This window comes from Sinohyriopsis cumingii, unplaced genomic scaffold, assembly GCF_028554795.1.
Source record: "Sinohyriopsis cumingii isolate HCF-2022 unplaced genomic scaffold, ASM2855479v2 utg001176l, whole genome shotgun sequence".
Taxonomy (NCBI): Eukaryota; Metazoa; Mollusca; class Bivalvia; order Unionida; family Unionidae; genus Sinohyriopsis; species Sinohyriopsis cumingii.
The window spans coordinates 4,540,621-4,557,069 of NW_028315968.1; the positions used below are offsets into that span (position 1 = coordinate 4,540,621).

The 16,449-nt window shown below is 34.8% G+C and overlaps 1 protein-coding gene across 2 annotated transcripts in view; it reads right to left on the minus strand.

Moving 5' to 3' along the window:
• Window positions 1-7,708: 7,708 nt before the first annotated feature.
• The window catches only part of LOC149772798 (uncharacterized), a 52,490-nt gene continuing 43,749 nt past the window's right edge, over window positions 7,709-16,449 (minus strand). For both annotated transcript variants that reach the window (XM_089947303.1, XM_089947302.1), the window contains 2 exons: window positions 10,909-11,016; window positions 7,709-7,840 (listed from right to left, as the gene is read on the minus strand). In XM_089947303.1, coding sequence (XP_089803429.1) covers window positions 7,809-7,840; window positions 10,909-11,016 — 140 coding nt within the window. In that variant the 3' untranslated portion in view covers window positions 7,709-7,808. The remainder of the gene's footprint in view (window positions 7,841-10,908; window positions 11,017-16,449) is intronic.

Consider the following 16,449-nt stretch of genomic DNA (forward strand, 5'->3'; position numbering starts at 1 on the left):
CGTACATCATGAGCAAAACAATTGATTTTGAGTTTAAATTGATTTTGCCAAAATGAATGCTGTCTCGTTTCGAGAAATGTGAATGACCCTGAAATTGACCTCTGTGTGCTTATTTTTAAACAATTCAGTAGTGGGACGTAATCATCTTTAATTGCGATAAGTCTTTGGCACAGCCAAGGTATACTTCTGGACTTGTTCCTGTCAATGACTTGGTCTGAATCACTAGTGGTGGTATCTCAATTGTAGCATCATGGTTGGGCTGTTTGGCTCTTGAAGGTCTTTTTCTCTTGTGTCGTAATAAAATATGATATATTTTGTTTCAGGCTCATTAACTCTGCCAAAAAGCACCGTCACCGTTTGTTTTTCACTGTCCTGCTTCTCTCTTTGACCTTGTTATTTCTCTGCTGCTTCTTCCTGTCATTCACTTCTTGCCTTTTCTTTTTCTCGCTGGCTGTTGCAGTTGAAGGAGAAAATCTTGTTCTGCTTCTTTTGCTGTTGTAAACGTTTCTCCAATTCTTCTTTCTGTCTCTGTTTAAATCCTCGACGTGTGGTAACGAAGTAGAAGGTGGCGAAGGTACTAATACCGGAACAAATTCTCCGAAGAAGAGAATAATTCTAATAAATCCCATTTAAAATATGCATCGTCTTGAAGTAAGACTGCTAGCCGCTGCTATACCATCGCTTCTTGGTCTCCCTGCCGGTGCATTCCAATTCGTCATCTTCTAACTTAGTTTCCGTCATGTTTGAAAACTCTGTCTTATTGATTCAATGCTAGCATATCTATAGCGTAGGGAATGTGATGTAACAGTCATCCCTCTTCGGATTGGAAGACAGACTCCACACTATGGCTAAATTTAGTAAGGCTTGTTAGGATTGGTTAAAAAAACTCAATCCGTTTCCATCAGCTCTTCCACTATCAATAACCTCAGTCAATTACAGTCCCTTTACATGTTCTCATTAGAAAAAGTGGACTAATGTTGAATAATCTACTCTTGTATCGACGATGTTTCTCCGTACGGACTTAACCATGTATGTGAAATCATCATGTACAATCATCCAGATCACTAATACAATCATTTGGAAAAGACGAATTATGTATACAGATTAGGTTGTTTGAAGAGAGTCTATATGAAAATCTATATTTGCCCTCTTAGTAAACGGAATTATGTGAACATAAAAACAAAGGCCCTTTTCAGGGCTACACTTATGCCAAAAAAAAAAAGATTTGCTTTCTGGCCTAACTATTTTCAGTCGGTTGTATAGTTGGTTGTGAGATAGACTGATGTTGATCAATCTATGTGTTATTAATGTCTGTGTATCTACTGTATTTGTCTCTATGTAGGGTAGCGCTTTTAGAGGTCAACCACTTGCAACATTGTTGCCAGTGCTCCGCCGAATTGTGGTCAGGCTCTTTCTACATTGTTCCCAATCTCCAGTACCTTGACATCACCTCACCTGTTCCATTCATATTGGCCATATACAGCAACTCCACTTTCCTTTGTAGCTATATATGCCCAATATTCCCCGTATCAAATTTCCTTTGTCGATAGAATTGCCCAGGATGATCTCAAAAGTATTGTCGCTAGAGTTGCCCAAAGGAGTCTGTAATATATTTTTCATTGTCGCTAGTGTGCCCCACTATACTACTTACGGAATATATAATTCAGCTGGGTTGATATATTTTACAACTTGGAGTAATTTCTTGTTTGCAAGGAGTTTAATATTTCCATATGTCGCCATCTAAGATAGCTAAATGCTCAGGACTTTAGACTTGTTATCTCAGTAGATTGTAAATTATCCTACTTTCTTTTTTCCTCTTCATTCTAAACAAGCATTTTCTCGATAGCTTTGCTCCCATTGCAGCACCAATAAATAAATATTCATTAACTGCTTGTTTATCTATTCATTAATATCACCAATCCAAAAATTGCCGAATTAAAGTTAATATTCACAACCTGAGTTGTGCATTCGTTAATTATAAAGTCATATACATCTCTGTATTAATGTTTACTCAATATCTGCTTACGGTGGAGTTATTTTGTCCGATCGTGGCAGAACAGAGATATTTCATGATCGTACTTTGAAATGAGATACAAACTTGTTAAAAGCTAGGACCGATAAATGACACTTGGGCGAAATAATCAAATCTGAAACTGGCTCTCTTTAAATGTACACTCTCAACATTAAAGAAAACACCAAATAATCAAATGATAATGTACGCTCTCGTGATCAAAGAAAATACTGAATAAGCGGATTATACTGTATGATCTCATTATAACAGAAAACACAGAAAAAGGAAAGCATATTGTACGCTCTCATTATTAAAGAAAATTTAAGAAAAGGCAAATAATATTATATGCTCTTTTGCTTCGTTTTGAACAGTGGTAAAAAATGTTGGACTGAAATAGTAATTTACGCAAATATGGAACCTTTTGCAAACTATATGGCTTCGGACATCCATTGCTATATGTCTTTTCACTGATGGAGCATAAAAACTCGGTAGACTTTATTTTGAGACCTGAACAACGTTTCGCTATTGGAAAACACTCAGATAAAAAAATGGAGTTTTGGACCCAGTAAGACAAACAAATGGATGAACTTATAACCTACCAAAGATGTATTAACTAGATTTAGTGTTCGAAATAAATATCACGTAATTGTTATGCATATTTAATTATTTGTTTGTTTATTGTTAGTTTTACAACTTTGTATTTAATTACATGATATTGCAATGTAACATTGTATTCTGGACCTGACCTTGTCCAAAACTGATTTGATTTCTGCTTGACATGATTGACTTTGTTTTTATTTAATTTATGTCAACAACTAATACATAGCTAAATTATTCTCTATGAGTATGAGTTTAATATCAGGATTATTATTCAAGTAAACAAGGAGGGATAAATATTTTTTTTATGGGTCAGGGGTTTTTGAGTTTCCTAATTGAATATTATAGGTTATTGTGCTGTAAGTAAACAAAGTTCATACAATCATTTTAATGGTTTATTTTTCATTAGGTAATACTTTATTGATAGAAACTGTTAATTGTTACCTGTGTTCAAGTAGAAAACTATAATAATAATAATAATAATAATAATAATAATAATAATAACAACAATGAGGACTTTGTATAGCGCCTAATCTTTAAAACCTCTAAGCACTTTACAATATCAGACAACACCTATAAATAAAAAAAACATATAATGATATGATTACAAAAACAAACACCATGCAATTAGAAAACAAGAAAAGCATGCTGAGAACATTTAAGGTAGGAAACGTTATTAGGTCTTTAAGTTTTTTCTTGCACTCGAAATAAGAGAATTTTTAGAGCCCTCTTGAATGTAGTTAACATGTCTTTGTATCTAAGTTCAGTGGGCGATTCAGTCCACGTTGTTGGGCCCTGGTATGCAAAAGAACGCTGTGCATATGACTTTTTGTTCATACTTTGAATAATGAATATATGATTGTCACAAGAGGAGCGTAAGTATCTTGCAGGTGTGTACACATGGATGAGGTCGGATAGTTATGCTGGACTAGAGTCCGACAATGAAACGTAGCACAGAGAATACATTTTGTGTTTGATTCTGGATCGAATGGATAGCCAGTGTTGGGTACAGAGCAGCGGGGCGGTGTACTCTGATAGTGGCACTCTAAGGACGATCCGAGTAGCTGTGTTTTTAACTTTTTGAAGATTCTGGAGCAGATATTGAGATGAAATAGACAGAACTGAGTTACAATAGTCCAGTCATGAAATTACTAATGAACACACAAGTGTTTAGTGGCATCAACTAAAGGATATTTGCAAACTGAGCTGATACGTCTCAGCGCAAGATATACGGCCTTGCATATGTTCGTGACATGTTTGTGCAGTGTGAGAGTACTGTCCAGAGTAACACCTAGGTTTCGTACTGATTGTGTGAATTTAATGTTGGCATTGCAGATATTCATTGTTTGAGGTAAAGGATGTGAATGAGAAAGTCTTTGTGTTGTGATCAGAATGGCCTCAGTTTTATCATCATTCATCTGCAGCTGGCTACAAGTCATTCATGATTGCACATCAGAAATTCACCTCTCTACACCTTGGATGGTATTATCAACTTCAGTTGGGTGGCTAGATTTGTATATTTGAGTGGCATCAGCGTACAATTGGTAAGACACTGGATGATGATCTATGACACTTGAAAGCAAATGAGTGTACAGAATGAAGAGAACAGGTCCAGGAACAGACCCCTGTGGAACACCACAACATACATCAACTGGGCTGGAGTGTATTCCAGTTGCAGATACAATTTGTGTCCTGTTGACCAAGTAGGACTTGAACCACAGTACGGCTGTATCATGAATGCCAAATACATACTGGAGACGGTGAAGTAATATATCATGGTCTATTGTGTCAAATGCTGCAGACAAATCAAGGAGGGTGAGGACTGTAATATTTCAGCTATCCAACGCAGAGAGAATGTCATTAACTACTTTTAGAAGAGTAGTTTCAGTAATGTGGTAAGGGCGATATACAGAGTGTACATTGTAAATGGACTGTTGGAATTCAGATGAGATGCAAGCTGGGATAGAACAACCTTTTCTAAGATTTTTGATATGAATGGAAGATTAGAAACTGGCCGGTAGTTCTTTAAATCATTATGGTCTAGTGTTGGTTTCTTCAGCAGAGGTCTTACAATGCCAGTTTTCAAGAATGATGGGAATTCCCCGGATGAGAGAGAGGTATTAATTACACCAGTTAGTGAAGGCAATACTGGATCGAAGCAGTGAAGCAGCAATGATGTTGGAATTGGATCAAGTTCACATGACTTTGGTGCACTCTTCATCAGGATTGAACGTACAAAATCCATAGAGACAGGTTCAAATGCCGCTAAAGGTTGCCGCTCAAATTAATGATCCCAACTGTATGATGATGACGAGTCAATTGAAATTGTGGTGTCAAGCTTATCTATAAAGGTTTGTACTTTGTCACCGAAGAAATCTGAAAACATATCCGGAAGGTCGACTGGAGAGAAGGTAGTTGGAAGTGGTGTAGATTTGCTTCTTGACATTAGCTTGTTAGTAATGTTGAATAGCTCTTTGCAGTGAGAACTTTCCATTATCTTAGTAGTATAGTGGGCTGATTTCGCTGCATGGTTTATATTTGTGACATTCTTCTTAGCGGCTTTATAGATTAGTTTATGGATAGTGAGTCTGTTGGAATGCCAAAGCCTCTCTGTTTTACGGCGGTCTCTTTCAGCAGTGCGATGCTGGTCCCTAACACTGCTATACCATGGAAAACACTTGAATTGATACTCTGCACTTGGTAGTTGGGGCATGTTTGTCAAGCAATGAACGCAGGCAGTTATGTTGTTCTGCGGTAGGAGGTAAGCAAGTTGTTAGGTTAACTTGGATGTGGTGTATTAGTTTAGTTATATTTATATGGAGATTAAATCTTGTAACTGAGTATTTTACCATTCGTAATTTAACATCGAGCGCTTTACAGTTGTAATATGTTGTGAGCTGTTTGGTAATAATTGTATTTTATCAAAGTATTGAATTCAGGTGATTATTGTTCTGGAAATACAACAGTGCTCTGATAAAATTCTTCGATAAAGACATTGACTGGAATTTAAAATATATTCAATATTGGAATAATAGTTATGTGATTCAACAAAAACTGTTGACACATCACCACTCCATAAGCTTCAACGTACTCATCATCAGCTTCAGTTTTCAGTCTCTTCCGGAATTAAAATGATTAGGACTTGACTGAACTAATTCTTGGATTATTTTGGGATTTAATTCACAATAATTTTGTCTACTTTCACTTTGTATTCCAGGAAAATAGATTATTTGTTAAATTGTATAAAGCTTGTTGTATTGCACTTTTTTCTGTTACTTCGTTAAGAACATAGATTCGCAACACAATATTAAAAACTGAAGATTGGGATATATTTCCAAGTTTGTTTTAACTTATATCGGGATGATTGTACAGTTGAAAATTTTGTTAGTTTAGATGTTACAGTAATTAGTGGAGGTGGGTTGGTTATTCACTGGTCATATGCGAAACAATTTCCAACAATAATGTCTTGTTCATTAAAAAGTGTTTAGCTGAATTACAGTATATTTCTGGTTTCGACTAGAAATCATTATTTACATAACTGAAACGAAATATTAGCATATTTTGTTTTCATTAAAAGTAAATTTAAATAGCTCTGATTTACCATTACAACTCAAAAACAGGAAATTATTGTATATGTATAATCTAATGCATTTTTCTTTTGATATTGACATCATAAATCATCTCAATCGATAAGTATTGTCATAAACAATTTTGTTTATAAATATAGTATGCTTATATTTTTGGCACATGTAAAGCCAGTTTGGAGAAACGTTAATACAATGGTGCTGAAGTGCTGTGCATTGCCTATTTTGTTACGTTATAACATCGCATTTGTGTGAGTTATTATAATAATGAAAAATATGATGCACAAAATACTTGAAACGAGGATTGATTCCTTAAGCTACATTCGCAATTTTATCTAATTGTTTTGCAAAATTTAATGTTTTCATTTTAACCACATTCATTATGTCCCATTTGTGATTTGATGCTGTGGGTTGCATTTCATGGTGTCTGAATAACTGGAATTTGCAGGCGAATTTTGTGACGAACTATATTCTGATGCACAAAGCAGATAAAAGGATATCAAACCTATCTTTATTTTCGTTTCAATTTACGTATCAACCCAACAATCCAAAGCATTACAAATATGTAACATATATATATATATATATATATATATATATATATATATATATATATATATATATATGTGTGTGTGTGTGTGTGTGTGTGCGTGCGTGTTTGTGTGTGTGCATGCGTGTGCGCATGTTAATGGTTGCTGTTGTTTGTTTTGTCTCCGTTAGAATTAGTAAATGTCGGAAAATAAATCCACTTGGCGACGCACTTATCTTACTATTATCTGGGAATATTGTATGCCTTAAGCCTGTTTGGTCTTCGTGATCTTGAATGACAATGTATTTTATTGACAGTGGGTTAAAGATGACAAGAAGAAATTAAATATAAGCATTAACGATAATAGCTGCATCGCAAGCAGCTAGCAAACGATTTTCGGTTCTTGACATCTTTCCTTGTTGGTTTATTCATATAATATTTCGATGTTAATATTTTGTGTTTTATTGTGAACAAAGAAATAGGTAAGTCTTAGCGTAATTTCTGCGCTGAAAATATCATCTATGAAGGTTCAATCATGTATATTTTTATCTTATGCACTTTAATATCCCTTTTGCATTTGTTAAATGGTGCTAGAATATTGGTAAATATAGTTGATGCTCATGTACCTGGAAAATAGTTTTTAAGAATCCAATAGTTATTTACATATTTTTTTGTATTTCTACTTTGCTTTTATGCCTGGGCAATCTGACATAAATTCTTAATAAAACAGCCTAATTATACGTATGTATATAAAACAAGTCAAACTGTAAGCGTACTTTCAATGATTAAATAATTAGGACAGACACATACTCGAGGGTGAGATGCTGTAAATCTCTATCTATCCAAGGATCTTCATCCATTCATTAAATTTACTTACTCATTCGCCAATGTATTCATCTATTGATTTGCATCTTCCCGTATTTCCTCTTTTCTGTATATCTAACCATTAAAATTGTATCCGATTAGAGAAAATAAATAAAACACAGCTGGTAAAAATTTCTTTATTGATCTCATGTAATCATTTGATTATGTGTGCAACCCAGTGTCTCGTTGAGTAGCTTGCTGCTTTGTATATTATAATGCCGGCTCATCCGGTTCCAAAGCCATGTAATGGCGATCCTGTGGATAGAAAGTATGATTATGCCAGGCAGAATCTAATTAATTAATGATTAGTTCTGACAATCCATTTCAATATTTTTTCTGTCAGGTTTTACTTAAAGGCTACATTTATATGGATAGCAATGTTAAATTATTCTGACTCTCTGAAAAGAGTGAGGAAAAATATTTTTCCCATTCTTTTGAATATGTGTGTGTGTAATTTGGATTTGTAACATAGCTTCAAGAATATATCAGTCCTATTGCTAAAATGTCTGCAATGTGGCATCTTATAGTGTTGTCTAGCATTAGGGCATCATGATGCAGACATGTAGCATGATATTCCACCCAGTGACATTATCCTGACACCTGGCCGGCCAGTCAAAACAGTAATCTCCTAATGCTGATCGCCAAGCGGGGCAACAGCAAGTGCCATTTTTATAAGTCTTTGGTTTGATTCGACCGATGTTCGAACATCCCAGTTCAAATGTATTAACCACTTAGGCCACCACAGCGATTCATATGGTTGTATGATCCAGATAGCTATGTGATAAAACAATGAGGAAATAGGACAATCCTTCATATGCATCAATGCAGAGAATGTAATTTCCTCTAGTGCATCATAATTTGGCGACATAAACTGGAACAATGCCGAGACCGTCATGCAAAAGAGTTATACAAAAGGTGAACTATTTCTGTCTAAGCCTAATAGATGATAGTTATTGCTTTACAGTGTGAATATTGATGCAAATTACAAATAGCAAAATTACCCCTAAAAATGTCATCGCTTGAAAATAGCGTTTGTAACGTTAGATTTGCCCATCATACTCTCAGCTGATTTCTTTTGAATCTGTCATGTAAGAGAACGTTGGACTGTAATAGTGAAATGAATAAATCTGGACCCTTTCACAAACTATAACGCGCTGAAATTTGCATCGCTATATCTTCCTGATTGAGCCTAAAATCTCTCTAGACTTTATTTTGGAAACCGTTTATAACCATGCGCTTTTGGAGGAACCTTAACTCCAGAAATGGAGCTTTGGGCCCAATTACCCAAATAAAAGTATAAACGAAATAAACATCTTATTGCATTAAGAATTACATTGTTGAGATTACTAAATATCTGCATAACCTAATATCGGGAAGATCTAGTGGAAGGCCTGTATGTCTTTAGAAAGATGTCCTGGCAATTTGATTGCGTAATTTATGCTCTATGATCATAAGTGAAGATATCAAAGGGAAATGTCTTCTTTAGTATAAGGTGGTTAGCTGAATTGCATTATAGTTCTGTTATTGAGTAGAAATGAGAATTTGCAAATTTGACCTACGGTGTTTTCATTAAAGTCGACTTAAATGTATTTAATGCATCATGACACATGAATTCATCTTAATTATATAAAAGTTGGTGTACATGTTGATGGGACTCTTTGTGTGCCTGTTCTTATGTTGGCATTTAGAAAATGTCTTTATATATTTCGGGCACAATGAAAATGTTAATGCACATTTTCGTACATTGTAAGCTAATTCGGTGTAGGCAAAAACGACAATGGTACTGTAGTTATGTGCATGACCTATTTTGTTGCATCATAACGGTGCAATTTATATGTATTAACTAATATAATATTGATGATAAAGTCATTAGACGAGAATAGCAGAGCAACTTTACAGTAAGAAAGTGACGCATAAAATGCGAATGAACTAGAATGTTTCGGTTAAGCTACGTTGGACATCTGGTTGCATTTTGCTGTATCGAATGATTTTATTTTATCCAAGTTTATTATCATCCAATTGCGATTAGATTCGGTGGGTTGTATCACGAGGGTACTGGACCGTCTTGAAATTGCATACGAATTTTGTATACACCTTGCTTCTGACATACATAATAGATATAGAATGTGGCATAAATTATCTTAATTTTCCGTTTAAGTTTACTTATTCATCAGACAATCTAACATAATTAATTAATACCTAATGATAATTCAGTCCTTGAAAAATTAGTCATCCACAGGGTACACAACTAAACATGCTAGCAATTAAATATTGCGTTACTGTAGGATTAATATCTCATTTTTATTGTAATGGAAATTTGCATAAATAATATAGTTACTTGTCGTGTATTAAGATAAATTCAATAAAGTAAACATTTATTAATGCGACTTGTAGCCAAGATGTTATATTTGAAAGAAAGTTTTTATATAAATGAGCCCCCATCAAAATATATATTCTAATCAAGGGTAACACCAGACGGATGAACGTTTTTACACACACACACACACACACACGCACACACACACGCATGCAAAATGCATGCTTTTGAAAGGAAGGCTTCATATGCAGAAAGGTACGATCATTATTAAATATATCATTTAGAGAATGATTGACTATAATAAGATTTTGATGTCCTATGATGAAACTGACTTAAAATAGCCTCTTGTTCACACATGTGATCAAAGACAGCAAGGCAAACTAGCAAAATGAGTACTTGGTGAAATAAAAAGCTGTGTTTCACAGATAAGGTTCACTATGGAGAAGAAAGTTTAAGAGTTTGTATTTAGCTTAAATTTCCTGAACAGACACTCAGAGATTTCTGCTGGATAAGGCAAAGTTTCAATGTTACTTGTAAGGAAATCATGTCATCAATATTTTACTAATAAAACAAAACCAAAACAACTGAGTTTAAACGTTGAAAGCTGTTTCACAAAATAAATGTTCTCCGTTTTTTAAGAAAGGAATCTTGTTTCATTGTGAATCAACAAAAACAAAAAGCTGTATGGTAATACACAATGTTTTTGCATAGTTGTTGAAACCAGCTAAAATAATGTTAACAACCTCTCTCTGATTGGTTATCTTGAAAATAAAGGTAATTTATAGACAGAAGTAAACAACTTCATTAGACAAAGTTCTTTATTGATAATCATTCCCAACAATTATAAAACAAGTATTCAGTCAGTTAGCAGCCATTACCCTTACAAGAAAAAAATAACAGAAAATTCCTGATACATATTTACAACATTTTCTGAGTAATGTACAGTGGACAAAGTTATATCATTTCAATAGACAGCCATACAAACAGATAAAGAGACACTACTTACCACAGTTCTCTTCATCTGACCCATCTTCACATTCTGCTCGGGCATTACACTTGAATCCTTCCGGGATACAGTCACCATTTCGGCACTGGAATTCTCCACTTTTGCATGCTGATAGTACATAAATTACAACAATTTAATATAAAAGTAATGCCAATCTATTGGAAAACTACTATCAGCACTTTTTCATTAACTTCAATTTATGAATAATTAAAAATAATCTGCATGTGAATCATTGTTCACTTTATGTTCTATCAAGAGTTTTGTTTACTTAAATGCACCAGTAGTAAAACTTAACTATGATATTACATGGATATTTCAGCCAATGTGACATTAAAAATTGTTACTCGGAAAGCACTGTCACATCTATGATGGGCATTAATGCTTACACAGACAAGACTAAAGAAACCTTGCATGTATGGGTACAGGCTTCATACATAGTAATGTTAGTAATATTATCCCAAAAGTTTCAATTGATTTCAACAACTGATACTGAGCATAGATGACTTGCACAAACTCAAATACACAATCTTCAACATTTTGGATGATAATGTCATCATAACCACTAAAAAATCAAACATGTATTTTGCCATTAGAAGCAAGACAAAAATAATTTAAGCAGGAAAACAACTGACATTAACCACTTTACTTTCTTGATAAGGAGACAATTAGTTGCATAAAATTATTCCCTAATGACAACGTATTCCAAGATCAAGGAACTAACTTGCTTGCCAGCATTCACTCATTAGTTTTAATGAAGTGGTTCCCAATCCTATTTCTTTTTTCTCAAAATTCTCTAGTTTCATCTAAACAACTGCATGAAAAACACTGCAAACCATCTGTTTAAAAAATATAAATGCCATAATGCACACATGTGAATGGAAGAGTTTTTTTTCCATAGATTAGAGGTGTCTCCCATCTCTCACATCACTCACTGTAATCTACAATACACACAAAATTATCATTAAAAATTATATTTGTTTCCATTTTCTTTCTCAGATCTTGGTTGCAGAGTAATATATTTATGGCAATACCCACAATGATCACACGAATAACGATCTTAAGCTGGGCAAAATAAAGTAGTTAATAATTTCAACTTTTGATTCTGTTGGCAGTGTTACCTTGCTTCATTGTTTGAAGTTTCTTGAGGAGGATTATACAATGTGTGAATAGAAATAATTCCTAAAGTAAATAAAGACAGTAGTTGATTATGGCCAAGTTACTAAGAGCTCAATCAGCAAAAAACAAAACAACAATACTTCCTCTCCCAAAGCATGTTCTGATTCAGTGCATCAAATTGTCAAGATCGATTTGAGACTATCCTATGTATGATTAAAACCAGTTTAAACAGGATTATCTCCCCATGCCAAAACACCAAATCCAAGCAACCAAAATATCATACAATATTAAATGATTGATGGAAATGAAAATTTAAGTAGTTGTAGTCAACTTCAATGGGACATGAATATGTAGAATATGTATCCTGCTCTTTCTGTAAAACTGATTTTAAAATTAGTCACATCTGCAAGAATGACATCACAAATCATGCAGAAACTTCATCTCATAAAAGCATATAAACATGACAACAAATAGGCCATCACTGAAATCCATGTTTATGCAATCTGCTTCAAATGTGGAAAAAGTTAGACATGCCAAGATATTATTTGCCATCTTTATAACTGAACATAACCTCCAGTTTGTAGCAGTAGATCATTTTCAGATCTAGTCAAATATAATGTTCCCATACTCAGGAGATGCACAAAAAAGTTCTCATGCAACAGGACAAAAAAACACTCAAATAGTAACCATTATTATTCATAAGAAATCATAATCTTCTATGTATAAAGTTAACAATAATAATATGAATGATTTTATTAAATAAACTCACTGTTGCGAATGACCAACTGCAGAACATGAACAGCGACCAAGATTTGTAGGCAAAATATGTGTTCGACAGTACTATGAATGACTAAAACCTGATATATACATCACTGACCCTTATTTAATCTCTTATAAATATGAATGTCAACCAGAATAAAGTACATGTCACTAATTGCCACTGTAACCAGTAATGCCTGGGATGAATGAGGTCTTTGTCTTTATCTAGTGCTAGCATGTGATATTCATTGTTTTGGACAGCCGAGTCTTACTAAAGACACATAAATGGTACTTGCAGCTGTCTCTCTTGGCATTCAGCATTAAGAGGTTAGTGTTAGGACACGTCATTCTGGTATCAGGATAATGTGGAAAAGGTGGGAAATCATGCTACATGTCTGTGGCATGAACCCCAGTACACCATTCCCTCGATAACTCGCGCACATCGGGGTCCAGAAACATCGACCGCACTATAAGCGAGGGGCGAGTTATCGAGGGACCTATAAAATAAGCCCAAAACCAATAAAGTGATTGGCGACATAACCGAAAAATAAGGGGGGAGGGGTAGGCAGATTATACTGTTGAATACTCACTTTATAATCGTTCTGAGATTAACTGTTAATAAATTTCTCTTCATAACGGTGTACTTTATTATTTTCTCATAGGACAACATTAAAAATTTCAGGATAAATTACAGTATATTGAGGCGATCATCGAAAACATTATTCCACGTGGTTTCCGTTCGCTGAACATGTGTACCACTTCACACATTGTGTACTACGTCACTAAGTTTTATGTTGAATTGTATGCATTCTAGTTCTATTGTTTGAGCCAAATTAGAAGTTTTTTATACACAAAAGATCGACTCTTTTCGAGAAACAGTGTCGATCGAACGATAGATAGATAGATTTGAATGCGATAGAAGTAAAATGGGAAACAAAAAAAAAAAAACAAGAGTTAATCAGTACTGACATATTTAATTGGTCTACAAATTTAAAACGACGTAAATTAGAACAAGTTAATACTTGCCGTTTGTGCCACGCTTGACAAATATCAATTCACTTTTTGAAAAAATCAGTTAATTTTTTTTTGTGTGTGTTACTCCTTGGTTTCTCTGTCGCCGAGCAAAATCCCTCAGATTTCTCAACTGCATGAGCTTTACGTAGTCAACATTTTGGGTCTCCAGCCACCTTATGGCAATATCAAAATATTTGCTTCCTGTGCAGAGGGGTGGGGGTGCAACATCTGTGTCTGCATCACTTTCAACACTTGTGTTAGTCCAGTTAGAATCGTCTTCTGCTGCAAATTTGTTCGCTATAGAAATAATTATAGTTTCATCTGACATGTATTCGGCTGTAGGGCAATCATTGTCAGCACAAATCCACTCCTCCACCAAGAGAAACGCCCATCTCAGGACCATGAGTCTGTACTAATTTCTCCCAAACAGCCTCGGCATTAATGACATCAGTTTCACTGAAACATTTGAAGTCACTATCGTCGTCGTTGTCTCTGTTACTGTTTTGCTTTACGTCAAAGGCAGCTCCAAGACCCTTAATCCAGCACCCGAGGTCTCTTGTAATCGATTATTTTTTAATGCAACAAACACTTCCCCAAGTTGTTGATCAAAACAAAGCCGGCATGTACATGTAATTAGGTTCCCACAGAAGTACTCACGGGTTTCGATGTGACGGTCGATTGACTCTTTTCATGTTTTCATTGAACAGACTATGTTGTGATTATAATGTTTACATTGAAACGGAATTAAAGGATTAGAACGTGACTTTCACACAGGAAGTCGTTTAATTGGTGTTTATTTCATTCTCTGTTGCCACCTGTTAACATTTACCAGAAGTTTTCATTGATCGCTATTTCACCAGACTGTTTATTTACAGTATAATGACAACTATTTACCCTAAAAACTTACATAATATATGATATCTTTAAACAGAGGTCTCGCTAGGATTTTAAAACTGGGTCTTTCTGCCTCTGAATTCAATCACTAAATATCAGTATAATTTCTCACTCGGCCGCCAAGTCAAAGCCTTTGAACTAGCCGCCTAGCTGTTGCATCATGTTCTTTTTTTTTTTTAAATGTACTCTTATGAACTAGCAACAGTACATCAAAGAGTCTTTCAGTCACTGAATTCTGTCATTGTAAATATCAGCACAGTAAACTGATCAACACATTTCCCACAAAGCAGGTGGCTTAAGCGTTTTCGAGATCTCTGAAATTAATTCTTCTCTAGAGCTTGCAAATTGCAAAATATGGATTATATTTTTACGGGCATTAATCACCATTTTCGATGATAAAACGAGCAATGTGTCAAGGTTTAATTTATCAATTCTTATCGTAATTTTTTTCATGTTTAGCATATTTTAAAGATATTTTAAATACATTTTCTCTGGAAAAAATCGGGAGCCAAGACGGACACCGCGTTATAAGCGGGATCGCGAGTTATCCGGGCGCGAGTTATCGAGGGAGCGGTGTACTAGACATCACTATAAACTGTCACATTGCAGATATCATAGCAATATGACTGAAAAATTGGTAAAGCTCAAAATGGTTCAAACCTGCAACCTCCTGCATCTGAGGCAGACGCTTTAACCACTAGGCCACCAAAGGGAAATTCAGGCAAACTCTTGAAGAAACCTGGAAGGACTGCCATCAATATAATCCAGGCAACGATCATGTAAGAAATGCTAAAACTGCTTGTGGTACATATAAGGAGAATATGAATCACAGCAAGTTACTCTGACGGGACTGGTTTAATGACATGATGTGCACATTTTAATATTTAACATATTTAAATCTGTTGAATAGTTGTAATTTTTGCCCATGTGCTTGATAAAAATCAGGTGATGGAAATAATTTTGAGGTCAAAAGTCCTGATCAAATTTGGGAAATCTCCTATCTGTCCTGACCTGACATAATTTCCATCACATGTATGATAATGGCATGAAAATCTAAACAAGTCACATACCTGTGCATGCAAACACGCATGCCAAAATCTATTGATATATCTTAAATGGATTTTGCTAAACTGTATAATGGGCTGTTCCAGTTAAACATACCTGGAACCCAGGAATACACTTTTAATGTTGGATACTCACCCATATATGCAATTTAGAATTTTCTGATCAATTTAATATCAACCTGGCGAAATGAAAGTACCCTGGCATAAATTCTCAAAAGACTGCCTTTCCACATTAACCCCATGTGATGAATTTACATTGCAGGAGGTAGTAGCCTACTGCCAAGCTCTGTAGCATCAAGGTCATGTATGATACACTAAAGTGGGTAGTATTATAGAAAGGTAGATGTAACTCTACAATGATAATAAATAATCTGGAAGTTTTAGTTGCACTACTAAATAAAGAGGGAAAAACCAAATTTGCCCGTGGTTGGAATCCGATTTTGTGTCCAGATTTGAGCCTTTTGGTCTCAAATCTAAGTCAGCCTGGTATAAACTGCAAACAGACGGATAAACCTTTGCAAAAAATAGGATAACATGGGCATTTGGAATAAAGAGTGGTCTCGATACGAAAATAATGGGTTCATTAAGCCACAAAAAAAGAAACGAACTCCAACTTCTGCTCATGCACAAGCCTAAAAGCCAATGAAAAACTATGTTTCTAACACAACTAGGCATTATGTTACTGGAAAATCAC